Genomic DNA, 22,231 nt, shown 5'->3' with positions numbered 1-22,231 from the left:
GGCCTTCACCAGCTCTCTCCGTCCCCACCCCCTTCAAAATCAGCAACATCTGTGTAACGTAATCCAGGCCTGACTCTGTAATAACAGACAGTAAGCCTCTTCCAAAAGACTGAGCAGATAAGGTTTCTGTCTATTACCCTTCTCCTTTTGAACTGTCACGGATGGCTCTCTCGATCTCTTTTATGCTCCCTCTTTCCCTCACATCCCTCTTTTTCTTCCTCTTTGCTGACATTTCTGTAGATGGAGTTAAGCTTTTTTTGGTATCAAGTGGGTTATGGTAGGGGTGGGAGGGGGGTTACCAGCGCTTTCACCCACCTGCTGTTTTTAAAATGAGGGGGATTATCTAACATTCTCATAGGAGAGGCAAGAGGCCCCACCAAGTCTTTTATTTATGATTGGGCCTCAAAAGTTATATTGAGAGTGTTTTATGAACTTTTCAGTTGGTAAATACAATGGGGTATTTTTATAGTGGTTCACAAATTTACTTCATTACATTGTTTATTCCCAAGTATTCTCATATTCAGCAAATGGGATATAAACTAATGTTCATAAAAATCTCCTTGTACCTCCAGTACCTCACATGCTCCCCCAGGTCCTATGAAGTGTGACCTCACAGTACATTGTTTTTTGTCTTACATCTGACAGTAAAAATATTGCAGTCAACACAGTATCACAGGACCTCTGAGAGAGGGCAAAACACACTAGTTTATATGGAAGAGGTCAAAGGGCTCCATGTGCATGAGAAAAACAGAAGAATAAGTTTGGCTGGCAAGACCAAGGCACAATTTTTGGAACAATACAGATGGTAGTGGTATCAGGACATTAAATGCATTGTTGTATTTTTTTCATTATAGTACTTGGAGACAAATGTGTGGGGGTGATGAAATCACAACGACCATTCCAGCTTTGTTTACCGAGAAAACTCGTTCCTAGTCAGCTCTCTGACAATCCTATATGAGAGTGAATAGATGATACACTAATAAGAGTCCTAACTGAAAGATGAAGAATGATTTCCTTCTATACATTTTCAATTTTGCTGCAATATTTTCAGTATTTCTGTTTTGTCTCTTTGCCGCTCATTTTTTTTTCAGGCTCTGATCCTTAAACCGGGCAGGTTATCTGTCTTGTTGTAGAGCAGACTGAAAAAATGAAACCCACAACCTACAACCCACAACTTCCTGGTCTAGAAATAAAAACGCACACACAATATGAACCAAAAATACAAGACCAAAACGAAAAACAAGAAACAATGTGCAAACTTTCTCATATAAATAGACTACAGTCAACTTATTAGGAGAGCACCATGGGAGGAGAAAAGAGGGAGGAGGGTATAATGAGTATGTGTGTGTGTGTATGCAAAAGTGTGTGTGTTTGTGTGTGTGTGTGTGTGTGTGTGTGTGTGTAAGGGGGTGTCTTTTGCAGAGTAAATAAAAAATGAAAGGGTTAGGATGAGGCAGGGATAGAGGGGAAAAGAGCCTAGGGGTCAATTCAAGACGTCAAACCCAGTCCTGCAGGGAGCGTTTGCAGTGTACAAGGTACTTTGGTGCTCCTTTCCTCTGCAGTGTGTTGATGATGGCGTAGATCAGTCCCAGGATGCACAGCACCAGGACCAGGGGCACAGTCACCATGATGATATTCATAGTGCGTTCTGTCTCATCGATCTTCAGAACCACGTCCACCTCGTTCGTCTCTTCCTCTGTTGTTTCCTTATCATCTACGTCATTAGTGCCATCTCTGTCTTTGTCCTTCTCTTTGTCCTTGTCTCCATCCCGTCCTGCGTCTGGATTGAATGGAGGCCTGTCTGTATCAGGCCACTTGCGTCCTGGGTCAACATCGGTGTCTCTGTCAGGGTCCAAGTCCACACTGCAACCCATGAAGTCCCTCAAGATGGACTTAGGGTAACCTGGCTCGCTCTTCATACGGTGGTTGTCAAATTTCCAGTACTTGGTACCCTTGTAGAAGTATGTGTAAGCTGAAGGGGAACATAAGAGGGGGGTTGTAGATGGTGAGTGTATTTGACACAAAGTAATAAACAGAATGTATCAAACCTACAAAACGAATTTAGACTTGCCAAATGGAATCACGGCAATACATCTGCCATACATCTACTACATTTATAACAACACCTTACTAACGGGACACTAATTTAGGGTGAAACCAGTAAAATGAAATGAATAATCTGTGTGTGTCATGGTGGTGGAACCGGACCACACTAAAAAGGGAAAAAAACCTATCCCTTTTTATTACATTACTTCCCTCCCAAATTCGCTCAAATATGATCTCATCTCTTCCATTATTCTGTCTCTCTCTCTCTCTCTCTGATTGACTGGCCTCTCCCTTTCTCCTTTGTGAACGGCATTTATTAGCCTTTTCCTGGCAGTCAATCTCCACTCACTCACCTCCATCATCACTGAGGAAGGCCCCCTTGGGAGAGGACGGAACTGATGTACCCCATACACTGATTGGTTTAGGGTAGTCCGGATCAACAGAGCGAGACTGTTCATTAAAACGCCAGTACCTGCGCATGAGAGGATGAGGAGTGACAGAACAGACGGAAAACTTAGTTCTCGATAAGAAAAAGACATAATTACATGCATGAACAAGTGTGTCAGAGATCCACCTGAAAGTGAATCAGAATCAGTTGACTGATGTAGAAAAGAACTTCACAAAGCAATTTCAAACGTAAAACCGGACTGACAACCCTATGGATTTCAAAAGCTAGCTGTGATCACACAGAGACACAGATAAATCTCACCAGTCTCCTTTGAAGAAGTAAGTGAAGCCAGAGGGCTCCCACCAAATGGCTGTCTCAATCTTGTCATATGGGATATCTCGACCGTAGTCCATCAGTTCCTGAGGGTACCCGGGCTCCAAGTTAGCCTCTCTGAATAGCCAGTACTTATCCCCTGCAGATGGAGGACAGAAACAGACATAAAGAGGGAAGAATGAAAGACAGCAGAGACCCAGAGAGCGGGTGAAGAACAGCGGTGGTCATTCCATAGAGAGAAATAAAAGGAAACGATGGTGAAGAGAAGAAGAGAGGAATTCCACCGTTAACAGGTTTTTTTTTTTTATGGTGCCATAATATGTTGGCCTGCATGTACGGGGATTTCCATCACTATAAGCACAATGGTGTCATGGAAACTCTAATATTGCATTACAGACTTGTTTATCTGCTTGCTAGCAGACAAACATACCCATAGCATAGACCAATACAAGTAAAAAGTAACACAGTTCCAGATGACTAACTGTGCACAAGATGCATTGTGTTAGCAGTAACATGAATAAAGTAACATAAATTTAGTAGTGTTTAGTGGTGCCCACAGTGACAATGCAGTGGCGTATATTCTATCTGGACGTTGACTTTGATTGTACGGTATGAAGCACCGCCCTCACTATCCCAGTTTGATTCATCTGGCCCACATTCATTTACAAAGTGAAAGTTTTGCTGTCAGCATCTGGAGAGTCACTGGCTGATGCAATTGCCTAACTCACAAATAGCAGATGCTTGGGTGCCCTGGTTTGAGTGGCCACTATCCAAATTTGAGAATGTCTTGATAGTGACATCACTGGCCCCAGAGACACTTTTTTCAACTCAGCTGCCTGACTTCAAGTGCTATGACTTAAATGTCTTTGCAAAACTGTAAAAAACAAAACAAAACAGAATGGAACAGACAAAAAACGCCACACTGCCTTTCCCCTCTTTCTCTTGTCAAAACAAAGAGAACTGAGGAGGTGGAAAAAAAGACATCAGAGAGAGAGACAAGACTGCTCTGGCTTTCTTCACCAAAGAGTTTCATTTTAAAGATGCTAATAAAGATCGTCACTGATTAAATTTTTTTTATCTTGGTTTAATAAAGTAATAAAGATGATGCACATGAAAACCTTTACAGTTATAAGTCGTTCTGTTTCCTTAGCAACAGCAAGGGAGCCTGAGAGGTAGCACGCAACAGAAAAGTAAGAATATTCTTATCAGAACTTTAATTACAGCTTTTAGGAAATAATCTCTGTTCCATAAAACCTTGAAACTGCTCATCTGAGGGATACTTGATGAAGCAAGGTTTCTGAGGCAAATAACTTGAGCCAAGAGTCAAAAATGTCCAATAATGTTCCTATTGGTCAGTGCTGATATTTGAGAGGTGTTATCCAACTAACTGAGAAACTGTGTTTAGTAGAATACCCCCTGAGGCTGAAAAACACAAGCTCACAAGAACACTTGTCCTCTTCTTTGCTTACCAGTTCAATCCTATTACCCCAAACAGAGATAGGGGAGACCAATAACACTCCCTTCACAAAACAGGATCAGAATCACTGGCCGGCTCTAACGTTAAGAGCATGTAATTAATTGAATTCTATAGATAAACACTCCTGAGAAACTCACTGGGTCACAGGTTCTTTGAGATTTCTAATTTTTTTTTAAATGGCATGCATTCCAAAATCAGGAAGATTTCAAGGACAAAAAGATAATAAAAGACTCATTTGGAGTGGAGTGGAGGGATTTCAATACCTTTAAAAAATACAAATCGGCCGTCGTGTCTCTCGTACGCTGCATCAATGTCCCCGGGCAGCCCCCTCCAAAAGTGGCTGATAGGCATGGGGTAATTATCCAAGACCCGGTTTCTCCTCACCCTCCAGAACCAGCGACCCTGTGCATGAAAAGAGATCAGTCAACTTTATCTGTCATTGTCTTTGTGCAGGTCTGGGGAGGGTCATCCTGTGTGCACCTCTCAGACAATTTCAGTGTAGGACAGTTTACAACAGTCTTCTGGTTCTCCTCCAGTCCAAAGGATAGCACCAGATCCTTCTATAAACAATTTTTGTAAACTCATGCTGCTAACCATCCAAGAACTACACAAGCTTCAAACCTGAGCTTAAATATCAACATCCCTACACTTCACAATGATAAGGGTCAAAGGAACAATAAATCAAAACTTCTTTTGTTAAGTTCTCTGCTTGGGAATCAGCAAGTTTCACCATGGGGAACATCCTTTAGCTGCACACAAACAGGCACAAAAGAATCAGGTTCCTACAGATACGACAGAGGGTTACATGACTTGAGCCACAAGTAGTGTCAGACTTGGGGAAACTTAACACCATTGGTGACTCTTTGAAGTCACATGAATAAGCAGGCCTATAAGCATGCCCATCACGTTATTCCATCACACTGGCTCCCGGCCAGGACCTTGAGATTACACCGGAGCTGTCCCAAATTAAAATCAGTACTCGGCCAGCCGCCAAAGGCCTCTAAATTTAAACCATCCACTCCTACAGTGCCCCTCTCCAGCCCTGACGACAACACCCATTCTGCATATACACACAACCTTTGATTCACTAATATGTTATACTTCACTTTAAATCGCAAAGAATGCAAATCGCCATTAAGCCATGCAAAATGGACCGCTAGCATTCTGTTAACCCTCTATGCAGGCATATTTTTGGGCACCTATGAAAGCCCTTTCCACTGGGGTAAATGCAGCCAGCTAGTGGGTGGTCTTTTCTTCACAGAACATCTGAGACCAGCGCACAAATGGATAATTAGACTATAGTTAGACTGTAAAAACATTATATATATATATATATATATATATATATCTGCCATCAAATTATGCACTGATATTGCATGTCCAATTAGGTCTGAATCCTGATAAGAAATTCAGAAACAGCAGCAAACAACTGAGGGAGGTAAATGAAGGGAAACAAGCTGAAGCTTTGTGGGAGGACTTTCCATTTCCCTCGCACAACTTGAAATACAAATGAGGAGGAGTGCACTGCCTCTAATTTTTCCTACAGCAAGGGAGGAGGCAAAAAAAAAAAAAGACAAGGAAGCTCTTTTCACGGGAGAAAAAAAAGAAAGAGGCCAGTCATATGATCCAGTTTGTGCCATTACAATAAAAAGGGAAGAGAGAGAGATAGAGAAAGCGTGACAAAGAAGCAGCTTCTTTCATGTAGGGAAGAAATCATATGATAAAATGACGTGACTAGAGGACATTTAAGGCAATTCCCTCTGACTCTACAAAAAAAAAAACCCTCACTCCATCCACAGCAGAGCAGGCCCAATAAAGCACTGGGGCACAAGGAAACCACTATCCTTGGTGTCTGTATGTCTCTGATGCACTCCAGACCTGGAGGAAGAGGCCCATATCCTCTTTATGAAGCTGTATCTCATAAAGCAGCTCAGTGCTGGTGTTTTAAAGCCTGCAGGCCTCGTAAGGGCTAATGGCGACTAGGAGTTAGTCCACCTGCCTCTCAGGTGCTGCAGCTGGCTTAGTGTAGTGCCTATTAGACCATCACCCCTAGGCATACACAGAGGAGAGGACCTAAACCTTCACTGAATTACCTGCTTGTTGAAATAGCTCATGACGTAGAACAGAGGTTTTCAACCTTTTTTGACTTTTTTGTCTAGATTCAAACTCCTGCCCCCCTCCCCCTCCTTTTTCATTGTACTTGCCGGTTTGCACCTAAAAATCTAATCCTGCGCCCCCCTTGACAGGTGCTTGTGCCCCCCCAGGCAGGCGGGCACCACGGGTTGAGAAGCCTGACATTGAATACATCTGTCTGCTTTTGCTCTAGATCTGCAGTAACACAGGCCATGGAGGCTTAATTTTAAGAGTAAGGAGGATATCAAAAGACTATGTTGCCTCACCTTGAAAACAAACATCTCTCCTCTGAGCATTGTGACTGTGTCAAAGTTGCCGTCACAGATATTTGGGCCATAGTGGTCTGGACGGTCCGTGGTGCGAGGTCTATCCGGCCGACGAGGGGGGGAACCAGGGGGGCTCTTCGGGGGATTGGGTGGTCTGGGGTCAGGACGACGAGGGGTCACAGTTGGCAAAGCCTGAGTGGGAGAGCTGTCCGGAGGACCTAAAGGAGAACAATGAGAAAAGGATGACATCCTTGATTTAGCAGTTAAGTAATGACGTGATTATAGCCCTAGCCAGCTGAATGCCTCACAAATGGATATTCATTCAAATATGTGTCTCATGCACAGCATGTATACACACACAGACACACATCCCCACAAACACACACACACACACACACACGGAAAAGTGGTTGTCCCTGAGTTAAGCTCTCAGGTTTTTGACTTGTTAAGGAGAGTTTGCCTATAGCCTACTAGCTGGATCACCCGGCTGGATTACCATAAATCTGCTGGATCCCTCTCAGATCATCATCAGGCAGCTGGAAGTTGTCTGTGTCCATCCACTGGTAGAAAGGAGCCATGATGGCCAATGGGTTATTTGAGTGCTCCAGCCCCAGAGCATGGCCCAGCTCATGCACAGCAACCAGAAACAGATCATTGCCTGGAGAGAGCGAGAGAGAGAGAGAGAGAGAGAGAGATTAAATAACAGAGAAAATGAAACTCAAAGTCTGTCACTATTGTTAAGGCTTAAGCGGAACCTAATGGTCAGAAACGGGGGGAAAAGGACTGATTTACTGAGGTCATTCACAGGGTAACTGCACTGAAATCGCTCCCAACAGATTCCACTCATAATACTGCCTTGTTCATCTTCACTTACTCAGCAGTGAGAACACAGCCCTGTACCTTCCCAGCAGGTATCGGTGGAGAAATTTTGACCATTTCGGTCATTTACTACTGTGTTCTTGGTACGTTACAGAAATCAAAACGACAAGCAACACTGATAGCAACACAACACTCCCACTGGCCTTTGCTCTTCTAAATGTGAAAGAGACAAGGCAGCCAAGTGTTGTGTGCCGGATAAACAGGACAGAATTACAGGCTGTTAGGGGGGGTGCAGAGTAGACTCTCAGTGATATGTGGTCTAGGGCTCTTGCTAGTTCCCCCTCAGAGATGAGTGCAAGCAGTCTGATCTTTGTCACCTTCTCAACACTGCTGCCGCTGGAATGGGAGTGAGGTGGGGACAGTTTGGCAATGGGAAGGACTATAGCATTCTGTCACCTCGAACAGGCATATAACTGAGTGTGTAAGCGGGGGGGGGGAGCTGAGGAGTCAACACAAAACACTTATAGCTTTCTATGCAGCAGTGAGATTAAGTACATTCAGTAAAATCTGAAATGACAAAGTATTCCCTGACAAAGAAACTAACCATTTCCTCTACTCACTCTCCCTATGCCATGTTGATTTGAATATATAAGAATGTGCAAAAGGCTGCTTGTGATTCTGTAGGCCTGATATCATCAAGAAGATGATGGACTGTTTCCTGCTAACACTGAAGAAATCCTGTAAGAGTCAAGTGAACAATGGCCTAATGAAGTCACTAGACAGTAATGTTGCTTGTTCAGGGCTTTTCAGACTGGACACATCATTAGAGTTAATGGGGCTTTGCAGATATGAGGAGAACTAAATGCGTGTTCTAATGGCTTCCGACAGCTAAATCAATGATGCCTTTCACAGACAGAGGTTCAAATGGGCATATCAAATGGGCACGTCACCAGTCAAAGCTGGTTATTGTTTAAGGGGCAAAATGACAGTAATATTTCGTCATGGTAAGACAGAGCACCTCAACACACAGCTGTGACACACTGACCGTTATTTCAACTACCCCACACAAAAGAAGTCCTATAACTTAGAGAGCTAAAGCTGATCTCTGAATTCATTATAATATCCAACATGTGCCTTTTTAAGTTTTTTTAAGATGTTTTGGGATACATTACTATCCCTTTGAAGGACACATCATTGCATGTCAGTCTGAGCGTTCCTGATGTGACATTTTTATTCGTCTATGCAGTGACGGCATTTCTTGCATTAACCAACAGGTCGGCTCAGTCATTTTTCCATCTGACCTATCAACTTTCAGAGTGATGAACTGAAACGTGGTATCAGCACAATCCTTTCAAACAATGAAAGAATAAAGGTCAGACTTCTCCTCCTCCCTGACCCTGTACCCAAGAGCTAGCGCTAAATGCATTTTCTCTTCAAAAGAAAGAAAGAAAACACATCCCTGTGACGCAGCTTCAGCAAATATGCAGACTGAAAGCTTTAAAACAACTTTTGGAACTTTTGAAACACACTCAAATCAGAGCTGAGACACTGCCCATCCCTTATAACTTAAATTCTACAAAACTTAAGACTAACTCTTTATTCTACCAACTGCAATTTCTCTTTTTATGCTTCCTAGAGACATATAGTTTGCCAATGGAAGACCTTCAGAAGTGGATTTGTTTTCTTTTTTACAACTTGATTTGTGAGTACTAAAAATGCTTATGTGATTGTCAGTGTAGGTTTAAGTCACAGGTATGAATGCCCTCTTGTACATTCAAAATATTACATGCCCCCAGCAAATAACTGTCTAATCTATCAGCAGGGCCAGTAAACAATGTGTGCTGTTCACTTCTGGAAAGCAATGGAGAGATGTACCACCACATGAAGTCATACAGATAATGTGGAACCAGGTTACAGCTATCCTCCTGTGCTAGTCCCTGCCACATTTCCCTACAAAACCCTGCTACCACTAAACAAATTTAATCAGCTGTCTCTCTTCTAATAAAGCAAAGGGGACAATGTTTGCCTCAAACCCACACTGGAAAATTTTGGTTCTCTGTACACATTAAAGCAAGTGGTGAGAGAAATACAGTTGACGTCGAAACTAAAAATAAGTACGCACCAACCTTAACCACAGAGTTTATCGGAAGTTGAATTTTTTATGATTTTCAGCAATCTACAGAGTTAAAGACTGGTGAGACACCATCACAGCAAACCGAACTCAGGTAAGACTACAAACCAGATTACTCACCCTGCACATTGTAGTTTCCAATAGTCCAGGGCTCATCAGAGTCAAAATGAGTATCTCCACCCATCCCTGGTCCAGGGAAGTAGGCGTGAGCCAGGAAGCCTCCCTCACCATCAAAGGGAGAGCTGTCACCATGGAAACCTGAAGCAAAGAAGATCATGATGTCTGGCTCCTTCCGGCGACCATACTTCACCTCCAGGAAAGGGATTTCCTCAAAGGTAAGAGGTGTCACTTTCTCCCACACCTTGAAGGCCTTACGGATTGCTTCATTTGAGTTATACTCCCCAATCTTAGGAGTGTAGTTCTGAATGCTGGGAGAGGAAAAAAGGAAGACTGACTCAGGTCACAAATGTTCCAAGACTGAGGACCGAATGCAAATCGCTCGCAACAGATTTATCTTAATCAGTCACAAAAATCATTTTAATCAGGATACAAAAAAACAGTACGAAGACCAAAGTGCCATCTTTTTGTATCAAAGCATCACACAGATAATTAACAGACTATATCTTTATTATTTACATCTTTGGTCTTGATTGCACCAAAACAAAGATATATATTGTAATAGGCTAGTAGGACACAGCTGCTCATTTCTCCATTGTCTAACAAGCTACGGTGGCTGATTGCTGGGTGCCTCACTAGCCCAGGCATCTCTGGACTAATTCTACAAAGAAAGAGCTCTTGAACCAGTGTTTTTATTTAAAGTTAATGAGTGTTTGGTGAGACTTCATTCTGTTACACTCACCATCCCCCCAGGTTTCACAATATACATAATCAGTCTATACAAGAAGTGATACAGGCACTATGAATCATGTATGAGGTGATTAGAGTTCTCTTTTATCTACCTGAAAGTCAAGTGGTTCTTACTCCACTTGTGACCTGTAAGTGCATAGCGTTTCCTCCGAACGTTGTTCTTGATTTGACCGCCAAATTTGTCTGGGACACCGCAGCGAGGCCTTTTCATGGCCCTGAGTAGAAGAAAGGAGTAATTAGACTAAACCAAAGAGAATACATATATTAATCTATATTAATAAAGTTTTACACCTCTCAGCATACAACTACATACAACTACATCAACAAAAGAATGGAATTAAGGACCACTGGCAGAAAGCAGATGCTAAATTTTTTAAATGTTAAACTACACGTGTCTCAGTGCCCTGGAGAGGTAACTTCATGTTCAGTGCTAAGATTCATATTTCAGACAAAAGCACTGAGATCCTTCAACTCTAGTTTACATGTTAGAAAAACATGGCGTGACAGATGGAACAGCAGCAACCTCTCTGGCCTTGTCACCAGTGTACCTCCTGCTGAGTTTTGAAGTCTAAAATAAACTACAGCTTTCTGACTCACATAAAAGTGACTGTAAACCTATTTGTCTCTTTCATTGGTTTTTATGGGGTACGGTTTTACAGGATATGGTTAAGTGTGATTACAATATTTTTACTAGTTAGGGTAAAGGACAGGATCAGAACCAGCTGTAATAAAGTGTCCACACCATTAAACATTGTCGAGCACTCAGTTCTCTGGTCTGACAAGGAAACTGATACTGTTACACCATGCACCTAATAGTTGTGCTACAAATGTGTCAGCAGAGATCATTAAAAGGAGTTTTAGCAAACTGAAACATTGCTTCTCCAAGTAATACAACCATGGTACAATATAATGGTATAAGAAGTGAAAAAGTGACAGGCAAATGAAGAAGCATGTGTGTCCTACTTTATTGTTGTTGAGTCCATCTCTCCTGTGACTTCAAGCCCATAGAAACGCTGCATGTCCCTGATGGCGCTGGACAGGATTTCAGCTGAACGCATGGTTGACATCTGTCTACTGGCCTGGGGGAGGTAGCCATACATCCTGAGCCATGACTGAGAGAGAGAGAGAGAGAGAGAGAGAGAGAGAGAGAGATTCAGCATCAAGATTACGGGCTGAAAATGCCACAGCCTTCCACAGTCTGGAGTGTGGCAGTGGGAGAAAGAGTAATATGGGAACATGATATGATCAAAGGCTTAAGGAGTGTCACACCTGTTATGGAAGGACACATAATACAGCCACAGACTGTGCGAGAGAGTTTCAACGGATGTGATAACAGATCAAGAGGAGACAGCACCAGCTGAGTAGGGCAATTTATTGGCCCTTAGTGAGGGAAAGACATGGGGCAGGGCAAGACAAGAACACGGCCGATCAAGCCACTCTGTTGACTGATCACAGACCAGTGGGTCTCGATCCTTCGGGGTGGACCAAGGCATTAACATAGAAGTCCCATCAGTCCATTCCAGTTTGCTACTGAGGTTGAAATGTGAATGTGTACAGGTCACCAGGTCTTCTGTTTGTTGCAGAAGACAGATGGTCTGAAAGCTGGACTTTTGACTGAAGAGTAGGCAGCTTTGACCACCCTGCTTAGCACTTAATGAGACAATTAGTGCAAATGATGTAACTGAGCTCCTCGAAATGAACTCTGCCCTGCGGCTACAGTAAACTGGCTAACCAGCTCCACCTCCACTCACTGTCTCACCATATTACAGAAACAGCAGCACAGACCTCTGACGGGATGGTTGATAGTAACTGGGAATGACACAGCTGGTACACTTTATTCATCTCTGGCTTTCATAACTCCCAACTGGTCAACCAGCTCGTTGACAGCATTCCAAGTCCACAGAGGATAATTCATGACATGAACAAATTCTAACGTAAAAACACTACAGCAATAGTTTCACAAGGGAAAAAAAAAATTATACACACATGAAAAAGATATGGCATGCATTTTCAGTTTTTTAAGAGGCTGTTTAAATCAGCGAGAAATCAGATTTAGTTTTTTGAGTTTTTTAATGGCTCTCCTAGACATAAATCTCTCCTCAACACTTCCATATGTAGTCCAAACAAACAGTCAGTAGAGCTTTGATTTACTATAAAAGCCTCTGCTCCCCTATTCCATATTTTTTCAGTTCTTAGACAGGTATTTCTTAATTCCCTCACGACAGATTTCATGGAATGCTAAGACTGTGATAAATCTACAAAAACTTTCATTACAACCTATAAACTTTTACCCATGACCTTTCACTTTAAAGCGTAAACAGCTCTAAAGAATTTGTTACACGACTGGGTGGTCAGAATGAATAATACATTGACAAGCAATCTTGTCTTCTTGTGAAGGACGAGACACTAAAACAAACAACCAGCAAAAGTGGCAAAGTAACTGGTTATTTTCAATTCTGGACCTGGATTTATGGAGAAGTCCTCCACTGTGACTGAGCTGGCTTTAATTATAGGAAGGTTAATAGAGATGTCCCTCTGGACTCAGGAGGGTAGGGGGTCACTCTTACTATAATGCTCTCTCTCTTCCTGGACTGGGACCCAAGCTTCAAGACTGTTGTCTGGCCTGGTGCCCCCTCCCTGGCAACAGAAGAGACAGGTCTTTGTGCCCCCCTTCTCTGTGCTGTGGAGGCAGCTGAATAGCTGGCCCTGTTTCTGTGCACACGGAACATGGAAACCCCCTCCTTCAGCATCTAGAGCATGGAGCCCCCAGATCCCATGCTGCTGCAGCTAACAAGAGACAGTCTGAGTCTCTCTCCCTCTTTTTCTTTTTTCCTGTTCTGAAACCCCTCTTTTAATGTTTTATTCAATTCTTTCTCTCTCTGTCCCTCTTACTTGCCTTCTCATCCATGTCTCAGCTGTTTCACAGGTTCATTTCAGTCAACGTTTTCTCTCTTTTTTTTCTTTGGACAATTACTACTTAGCACTCCTTCTTCTTATTCTTTCTCACACTCTTTCTCTCTCTCCCTCTCTCTCTCTCTCTGCACACAGTCACTATTTCTGATGAGAGTGTGGGAGTGGGGGAAGTAGTGAATAGCTGTTCTGTGTGAGACACACCTTGGTCCACAGATAAGACTGTGTTCTCTTCAGATACTCAGAGCCCTGGAGGTTCAGCGGGGCAGGAGTTGGAAGGGTGTGTTCCTCTAAAAGAGGAGAAAGATATTAAATCCAAAACCAGAACTTTGTCTGGCTCATAAAAAGAGTAACATACCAGGTTTCTCTATACTGCCCTCTCTACCCCTTTCTCTTGGTAAAGGCCACCTGGAATCGTTCTGGCCGGTATTTATTGAAGGGCGTTGGAGCAAAGGCACAATTCCAGCTCCTTGCAGAAGGTATATCAAGGTCCCCTTTTAAAAAAAGTGTTTCAATATGTATCCAAACATTACAGCATCCTCTGCCATGCATACAAAGCAAGACCTTGGTATGGATGATGGCAAGAAGAAACACATCTTTTACTCCCATAAGCCACCCTGTCGGCTGCTCCTTCAGAAAGACCTTGAGAGTGCCTGCCAATACCAAAGCTTCCATGAGCCAATGAATCGCAAGGAGCTGTAAAATGATTGTGAGTGTGTGTGTGTGTGTGTGTGTGTGTGTGTGTGTGTGTGTGTGTGTGTGTGTGTGTGCGCGTGTGTCTGTGTGTACGTGTGTGTGTGTGTGCCTGGCCAATGCAATGTCAGCCAAGACACTAACATCTAGAGAGCACTTTTATTCCTAGAGTTTGGGTGCATGCCATCTTTTTGGTCATTAGTTTTGACAGGAGGGAGTGAGAGCAATAGAGATCAAGTGAGAGATAATGAAAGACATGCAGAGAGGTGCTGGGGGGTTAGAGCAGTTACCTAGACTTTGAGTACAGTAACAGATACTTGACATACTATACCATACCCTGCACATTACTATGCCAGATGTGATCTCCAGATCCGATGGACATTTCACATCTATGAATTAGTCCCACTGAGCTAAACATGCTCAAAAGCACTCTAAAATGTGGAGAACTAACATTCTCTACTGACCAACATATGCTGGGAATGTCCCCTAATCACTGCAAAGTAGCTTAAGGCAATGAGGTCAAATAACAAGAGGTCCAATAACTAAGCCCTCCAATTAGCTGATGGTACAGTGACCTCTGACTCATGGTTGGGGATGGCATCAGTGATGACATTACATCATCAGCAAAGAAATCTGCAAACATTACAAAGCACAATAGAAAACCACTGCATGTACATACATTTCTAATTAAGGGAATTATATTTAACAAAATTCTGTGTTCAGGGTTTTAGTCTTACTTCATATACATTGCTCTGTTCAAACTTTAACTGTAATTATTTGATGCTGAACTACTAAGTTGATGCTGAACTACTAAGTTGATGCTGAACTACTAAGAGCTACTTGAGACTCAGGTTGTGAGACACAGACACCATTTAAAGTCTATGGTATTTCCCCTTCTTATCAAAACTCATTATCTCCAACAGTTATATGTATGGTGCCCAGTAAATAAAACCACAGTCAGTCACAGGGGAACACTACGGAACAGGATGGAACTCCAAATCTTGGCATGCCAGAGATTCCCCAGATAAGCAGGAAAACACAATAGGAGGGAGAAAAGCTTTTGACAGCACATAGGTTAAAGGGAGGGATAGAGACATAGCTACAGGAAGCAATACAGTTATTGCCCCATGTACCACAGACATTATAATCCCTTCCCATCCCCCTCTCCTACCATTCTCTTTTTCACTCTCACCCTCACTCTCTTTATCCCTTTATCATTCTCTATTGATCATACAGTTGTCTAGAGACAAGAACTTTCATTGTTGTTCTTCAGCTGCCTGGGAGCCCTGCAGCTCTCAATGTTTCTCTCTATTTCTGTTTGTGGTTCACTCGGAAAACAGCTGTCACATTCACGTAGCACAGAAAAGACGTCCAAAAACCATTCACCTCTCTCCTTGTGCCTTGTACTCTTCCTATCACTGAACTTGACCGGTCATATTACCAAAATGCACCAAATGGTTCAAAAGTTTATATATGAGGAAGGGAAGAGAAGGCAGCATGACATGAGAATGCTTAAAACCTCATCATTTTCACAGCAACTCCTGATCCTATTCCCCACATTACGCCTGTATCAGAACAGGCTGTGAGCTGGACTTGAGAGGAAAAAGATGGACACACTTCCTTTTTGCAGGGAGAGATGCTCAGGTCTTTAGATAACACCCACTTATTCATAAAACCTACATCCTAACAAACTCATGCAAAAAGATAGTTGCTGTTTGCTTGAACAAAGACAATGTAGATGTCTGTCAATCAGGAACAAATGTCAGTTCCTATCTTTGCTTCCTCTACTGGTGTCTACTAAACCACATGTGTCCTAGAAAGCCAACACTGCAGGGGATTTCAATTATCTTGAATTTGAGGGGGTGTCCCCCTCTCCCTTAAACCAGATTATTATGTTTTTTTCAATTATTTGGCAAATCTAAATGCATCTTTTGTCTGGCCTCTGCTGAACCGGATTCTCAATCGAAAATAGCATGCTTTATTTATCAGCGCCACAATTACAGTTTGAGCTTACAGTCTGTCATCTTAAGGCAGTCCAGAGGTAGGTCACTAGTAACATTAGGTATCCATTAATGCAATGCCATTGTCCATAATCACTACCATTAGATCCTCTGTCCACACCTCAGTTATCTAAACATAAAACCCTGAAATTCTACTATTCTCTTGCCAGCTGGACACACAGTTGACTTCAGAATGCATTTCAGTACTGGAACATGTTTTGGTAAACCCTCTGCCACTCCACAGTACTGGAAATCTTCACCTTACTACACAAGGCAAACAGACTGAAAGACAGTTTCTTCTTTTACCCTCTCATAAAACACAACAAATCCCCTAAGCAATTTATCACACTAAAGGCTGGGATGTATAAATGACAATATTGAGAAAGAAGTTCATAGCATTAGATATTTTGGCCATGATTTTATGGTGTGATTTGTGATATGTTTTTTGTTGGAAAATAAAGTTTTGATTTTCTTGCATTGTGGTGGCTTTCCACCAAGACAAGAACTCACAGTGAAATTCAAAAACACCCTCTACGCCCCAATAAGTGTTTATTTTAACTGCAGTTGTCAAATGTAGTCTCTACAGTAGCAACAATGCCCAAATAAAATTCACCCCTGTGAACTTCTGTTACCTGTATATGCCATTACCTATATCATCTCTGTTATGCCTGTTAGCTCTGTATATTACAGAGGGTGCATCCAATTCTGCTACCTTTTAGCATTAACGCAGAAATCGAAAGTGGCAGGGATACCTGGAGGACTCCAGATCTGATCTTTGTCACCGGTGCAAGGTTTCACTTGGTTTGGTTGGTCTAATGTTTTTTGAAGTGAAGACTTATTGAGGGAGAGGCTGGTTGCGGTTGTCCAACCTTTCATTCAGTGGTAGGCATTACAAGTTTCACCCAACACACACTTGCACAAAAAATACAAGAAGTTAATCTTTTTTTTTATTTTAATTGCATAATAACCATCGAGGACACAGAGAAAAAACATGGAGGCAATCCCGCTCATTTGTGCCAGGCCACCAATAACAGGGTGGGGACCACATTGGTTTCCCAATACACAAGCGGTATGCCACAGACAAACCCACTTGTCACACAGTAGAAGCACAATACGTCTCCAGTGACATTTCTGCAACATTAACTCAATCAACACCTATTCAATATCTCAGTGTTTTCAAATAGGTTACAGGACGGAAGAGACCCATGTGAAATCTCTTGGGAGATTCAGTGAAAACGGGTGAGAAGAATACTTCTCTTTTTGCAGAATGGAAACATAATTGAGGTCACTACACCACCTTGTAGAGTAAACACAAACAGTGTACTAAAGGACAAAGTGATATCTAGGGTTATTAAGCTCCAGCCTCGTGACCTGCACCAACACACCAGTTTATTTCATTCACAGTTATAGAACCAGGACAGCTGCGCTACAGTGCGGTGAGAAATTACTATGAGAAGCATTCTCATTACACTGTGCTCCTTCCTTCGAAAACTTACAACAGTTAATACAATAAAATAATATCAAATAAAATAAAGAACTCAAACCAGTCATGAATACAAAAGGGTTGTCAGAAGACAAACACTGGCAAAGTTATTACTGAATTGAAGGACTGGGTAAATAGGATATGGCTCATGACAAAACAAACAACTTAGGAGATGTGTGTGAGTGCAAAATATGTTGATGACTTGAAAATGGCTTGGTTGTAGTTGTGCATGTTTTAACTATGTGCGTGTGTGTGTGTGCTTGTGCGACTGTGTGTTTTTTTTTCTTCCGATGGAGAGCTGAACAGCTATGAGCGATTGCACTTGTCAGTGTTGTGAGCTGGGTGTATTACTGAGACAGAATATAAGAATGTTTTTGAGTTGAACAGGGAAAAACCTCACTATGGCAAGCTGCAACAAACATAATTTCATGATGCACGCTTTGGCTTTTTGATAAAAATGGAATTTCTTTAAAGGAGAAACTATGTCCTTGGTAAGGTCACTGGATCACCGCGGACTCTAGTGATCACACTTGACCATAGAACCGATTAAGCATTTCGATATGTTATTTTAGAGGAAAAACTACTCTAAAAATTAAACATCAGCAAACTGAAGTAAATGAAAGATATTTACGGTATGCTACTTATTGCAAATAAGTTATGCATTTCGCAAAGTTTGCGTAACACGCGTCTTTGATAGACGCAGCACTAGACCAGTTTGTGTTGACAAAATAGAAGTGACCAAAATAGAGGATTAATTCTGCATCGTATGTCATTTTAATCATCTCAGGCGTAAACAGGCTACCATACCCTTCAACTTGCAACAATATCATATCAAAAGAAAACATTAAGCGTCATGTTTACCTCTGCATTGAAAGTGTCGTCATCTCCATAAGTCCTCACACCGCTTAGTAGTACCACGAGGAGGGAAGGAATTAATGTCCGATTCAGGAGTAACATTAGCCCGTCATACCGCGAAGATGCCATCTTCTGTGAGCCTCGATTGGATATAAACCGTGCACCTTTGCAATGACAGCTTGTGACTGCCTTGAGAATCGGTTGTGCGTTCCCTTTTCAAGCGTGTTATAAAATCGTTTGAGTTCGTTTCACACAAAAATAAGACGAAAAAGCCCTCAGTCCGAAGTACAAAATTCACTTGTACATTCTTGTTAAATTCACGTTGAATTCCTTGATCATTCTAAGAACGGTCACTGCTTTTCGCATGTGACCGACATTAGGTTGGGTTTTGTTTGAAGGGAGTTTCAAGTCCTACGAGATTAAGACAAGCTCTGAGAAATCCTTTGGTGTTGAAGTTTTTAAATAGTTATCGCAGCTCGCGAGTGTGTCGAATTTGTACAATTTCGCAATCTCTCTAACTACACAGCTATAGATTACTAATCGGAAAACACGTCGCTTTAATTCAGTTCAACTTAATTTCCCAGTGAAAGGCACGTACTTCGAAGCTCACCAACTTATTCTTCAATAGTAGGTAACTTACTTGCAGTGTGCACTGTAAGCTAAATATAGGTGCTCTCTTGTGCCAAATAATTGGTATATTCTAGTAGAGACGTATGAATGCCGAGGACCCACACCCACATTGAGGGTAAAAGAGCTACCATGGACACAACCTTGTTTATAGCTGACAGCAATGGTCGCTCAATCAACAATCTGCAGAGGAGTAGGATACAACAGCTGCCCTGACTCATTTATACTCAACTGTTCGCCAGTGTAACGACGCCTTCCTTGGACCAAAGCCCCGCTAGTAAAGGTTTAATACGATGTTTTTTTGCCCATTAAAAGCCAGGTTTTCTTCCAGTTTTCCTGGACCGCTTCCACTCGTATTCGCTATGCCGACTTACTGATGATGTGCTTTCTAATGCAAGAAAGCTTACCGCTCGGACTGATTCCGCCTGCGCGTTTGGATTGCTTGCAAGTACTGCTCCTCCAATTCCCAATCAAAATTCAGTGGACGACAGGGGGAGGGGAGGATATTACCCAGAAAATAACCTTACCAGCCCCCGTCATTACAGCACACCAGTGAGTCTCTCACCAGAACTTCACTACAGAACATTTAAACCTTTGATTGTTCATCGTTACCTAATCCAATGGAACACGGTCAATATGGCCATGGAAATTAACCAATTCATGAAATCGTACAACAATGATAATTAATAAACAAATCAATTAATTTATCAATTGTTATACTTCAGAATAAGTAATGTAATTTGTTATTATTCATTTAATTGTTGGGGGGCGGCGACTTTTCTCAAAATTTTCTTTCAAAACCTACAATAAAATATCGTTCAAATAGTTATTGTATATTCAACTGAAAGTGTGTACTTCAACTTTGAAAAACAAAAAACAAAAGAAAAGATCTCGGGGGTTTTTTCTTTTCTTTTTTTTTTCAAAAAAGTACCAGTTTCAGATTCATTTGCAGAAAACCTTAAAACCTTTTTGGGAGGAGTACTTTTTAAATTCTCATAGACAGAATCTCAAACAGCTGTCAACAGCCATTTTAAGTCCAGAAGATTAGTGTCATTACCATAACAGAACAGGCAGAGGACTCCATTCAAATCCTTTCAGTGCAAACACTTGGTCCTTTCACCAATGCACCCCACTACTACCCTTTGGCAGGAGGTCACCATATTTGTTGAGCACTCACCTCAGGAAGGAGCTTCATAGTCCAGTGGGTACATACACACACACACACACACACACACATACACAATAGACTCTATCATTCAATGAGGTGAGTCTGTAATGGTATTTTGCCTGAAGGTAAGCATATCTCACAGATCAAAGGAACTCCCACGGCTTCTCCAGTAATAAGTACAGAGGAGCTATTAAACATCCTCTTAATTTTAGGCACACACTACTACCCTGCCAGCTAGTCTATTTGATTTCAGAGGTAATACTATTTATTTATTTATTGTCAATACTTTGGAATTTCGTTCATAGATTGTGCAAGTAAATCACTGATCTGAAATTGTAGTTGAGATGTACCCTCCTGATTAATGGTGTAGCAAAAGCTCTAGCTTTGTAATGTAATATCAGTGGCACAGCAGTCTTATGTTAGAGCTCAGCAAGTGGGACCAAAAGAGTAACACTGTAGAAACTGTTTTACACTCACTCCGAAACTTCACACTTTTGGAAGGTTTGAAAGACGACATAGTTTTGCCTGTTCGCTTTGTGCTCTGCCACATCTGTTATCATAAGCCTCATTTATCGACAACACCTGTGTCCACTGAGTGTGAAGAACTCTATAACATAGTATGGGCAGACTCCAAAATGATAAACTCAAACATGTGACTACAAAGAGCAAAAGAGCTGCACTTTTTTAAAACCAGTGTGTGTCCATGAGACTCACTAATGTGTCTGAAAATACCAAATATCTCCTTGTTTATTACTAGGTTCTAATGACTCTCACAAGTGCGTTTGTCAGTACAGCACTTTGCCTATTATAGGGTACCCTCTTGTGGTCAGTGTTGTGATTCAGTGATACTCAATATGGAATGTCAGTCGCATTGTGATAATTGCATTCAACCAGCTATGGAAACTGAAAGCTGAAAAAACTGAAAGTCATCTATGTGATTACAGGGATTCTTTCATTAATTACAACTAAATTACTGTGTAATTAATGCAAATACAAGAGAGCTTCCATCGAAATAGGTGCAGAACTTTATATGTATACCAGCAGTGTACATGCACCTTTTCAGTCCTGTGGAAATGAAAGTGATTATAAACTACAAACAACTACAACAGCAATGTCCCAACTCTTTTTTGGAAACAAAACAAACAAACAAAAAAAACAAACAACAACATTTACCTCATGAATGCATCAGAAAGAGGGGGTTAAGAGGGGCTATCTTGGTTCCTTTTACTGTTTCATCATCAAAAATGTTTTAAACTTTTGTCAAAGCCTTTATCACATAAACATGACCTTTTAAAATTTTACTAAACAGGAAGTGCCTTTGAAAAGGAAAATCCAAATTAACTTCTGTTTGTTTATGAAATGTTCATGCATTTACATTTCCTGATGTTAAGCTGGCGTAAAGCTGTGAAAAGCTGAATGAATTTCATTTTAAAATTTCAAGCCACGGCATCACACAAAAACCTTTAGCTAACTGAGGTGAGTTCAGGATAGTTCTTCACATACAGAGGAAACCATCCATCTCTTGGACCTAGAGCAGAATAAAGGTAAAGGGAAATAAATTTGCTCATAATAAGTAATGAGAAGTTAATAAGCAGTTAAGCAAGCATTTTTGAATTTCATGAATATTTAAAGAACACCTAGTTACTATTTGTAGCTGTCAATGCACCTTGAATGCTTTGTTTTATGTTTGAAGTCATGAAGTTTTTAGTTTAAAGAAGTTTAAACAAATTTAGTTTAAAGAAGTTTCTGTCTACTTCTCAATGCTATTCTGTTTGTGAAAATCCACTGTATGTATCTTTATTAACCAGCTATGGTCATAACCATACATATTATACCATGCAGAGTAAAAAAAAATCTATATGTGTTTGAAATGGTTCCAGCACATGAGCTGAAAATTAGTCCAGTGACTTATTGTACAATTCTATACCTTATTTGATGTTAATTCACACATCTTGTTATACTCTTGGTGGTTAGTTTAAGTTGATTAATTGTTTTGAACACAAAAAACTTTGTTTTAAAATTGATTTAATAATGA

General features: G+C 41.4%; 1 protein-coding gene across 1 annotated transcript; it reads right to left on the bottom strand.

Moving 5' to 3' along the window:
- Positions 1 to 1,460: 1,460 nt before the first annotated feature.
- On the bottom strand, positions 1,461 to 18,581 carry mmp15b (matrix metallopeptidase 15b). The gene is made up of 10 exons (XM_030764721.1): positions 18,408 to 18,581; positions 11,424 to 11,572; positions 10,553 to 10,675; positions 9,714 to 10,021; positions 7,140 to 7,301; positions 6,644 to 6,861; positions 4,508 to 4,646; positions 2,756 to 2,906; positions 2,400 to 2,518; positions 1,461 to 1,972 (listed from the first exon to the last, which is right to left on the bottom strand). The coding sequence occupies exons 1-10, from the start codon at positions 18,528 to 18,530 to the stop codon at positions 1,497 to 1,499; spliced, it is 1,968 nt and encodes a 655-aa protein (XP_030620581.1). The 5' UTR covers positions 18,531 to 18,581; the 3' UTR covers positions 1,461 to 1,496.
- Positions 18,582 to 22,231: the final 3,650 nt, after the last annotated feature.

Source organism: Chanos chanos, chromosome 2, assembly GCF_902362185.1.
Source record: "Chanos chanos chromosome 2, fChaCha1.1, whole genome shotgun sequence".
NCBI classification, from domain to species: Eukaryota; Metazoa; Chordata; class Actinopteri; order Gonorynchiformes; family Chanidae; genus Chanos; species Chanos chanos.
This window is presented reverse-complemented; position numbering and strand designations above follow the sequence as displayed.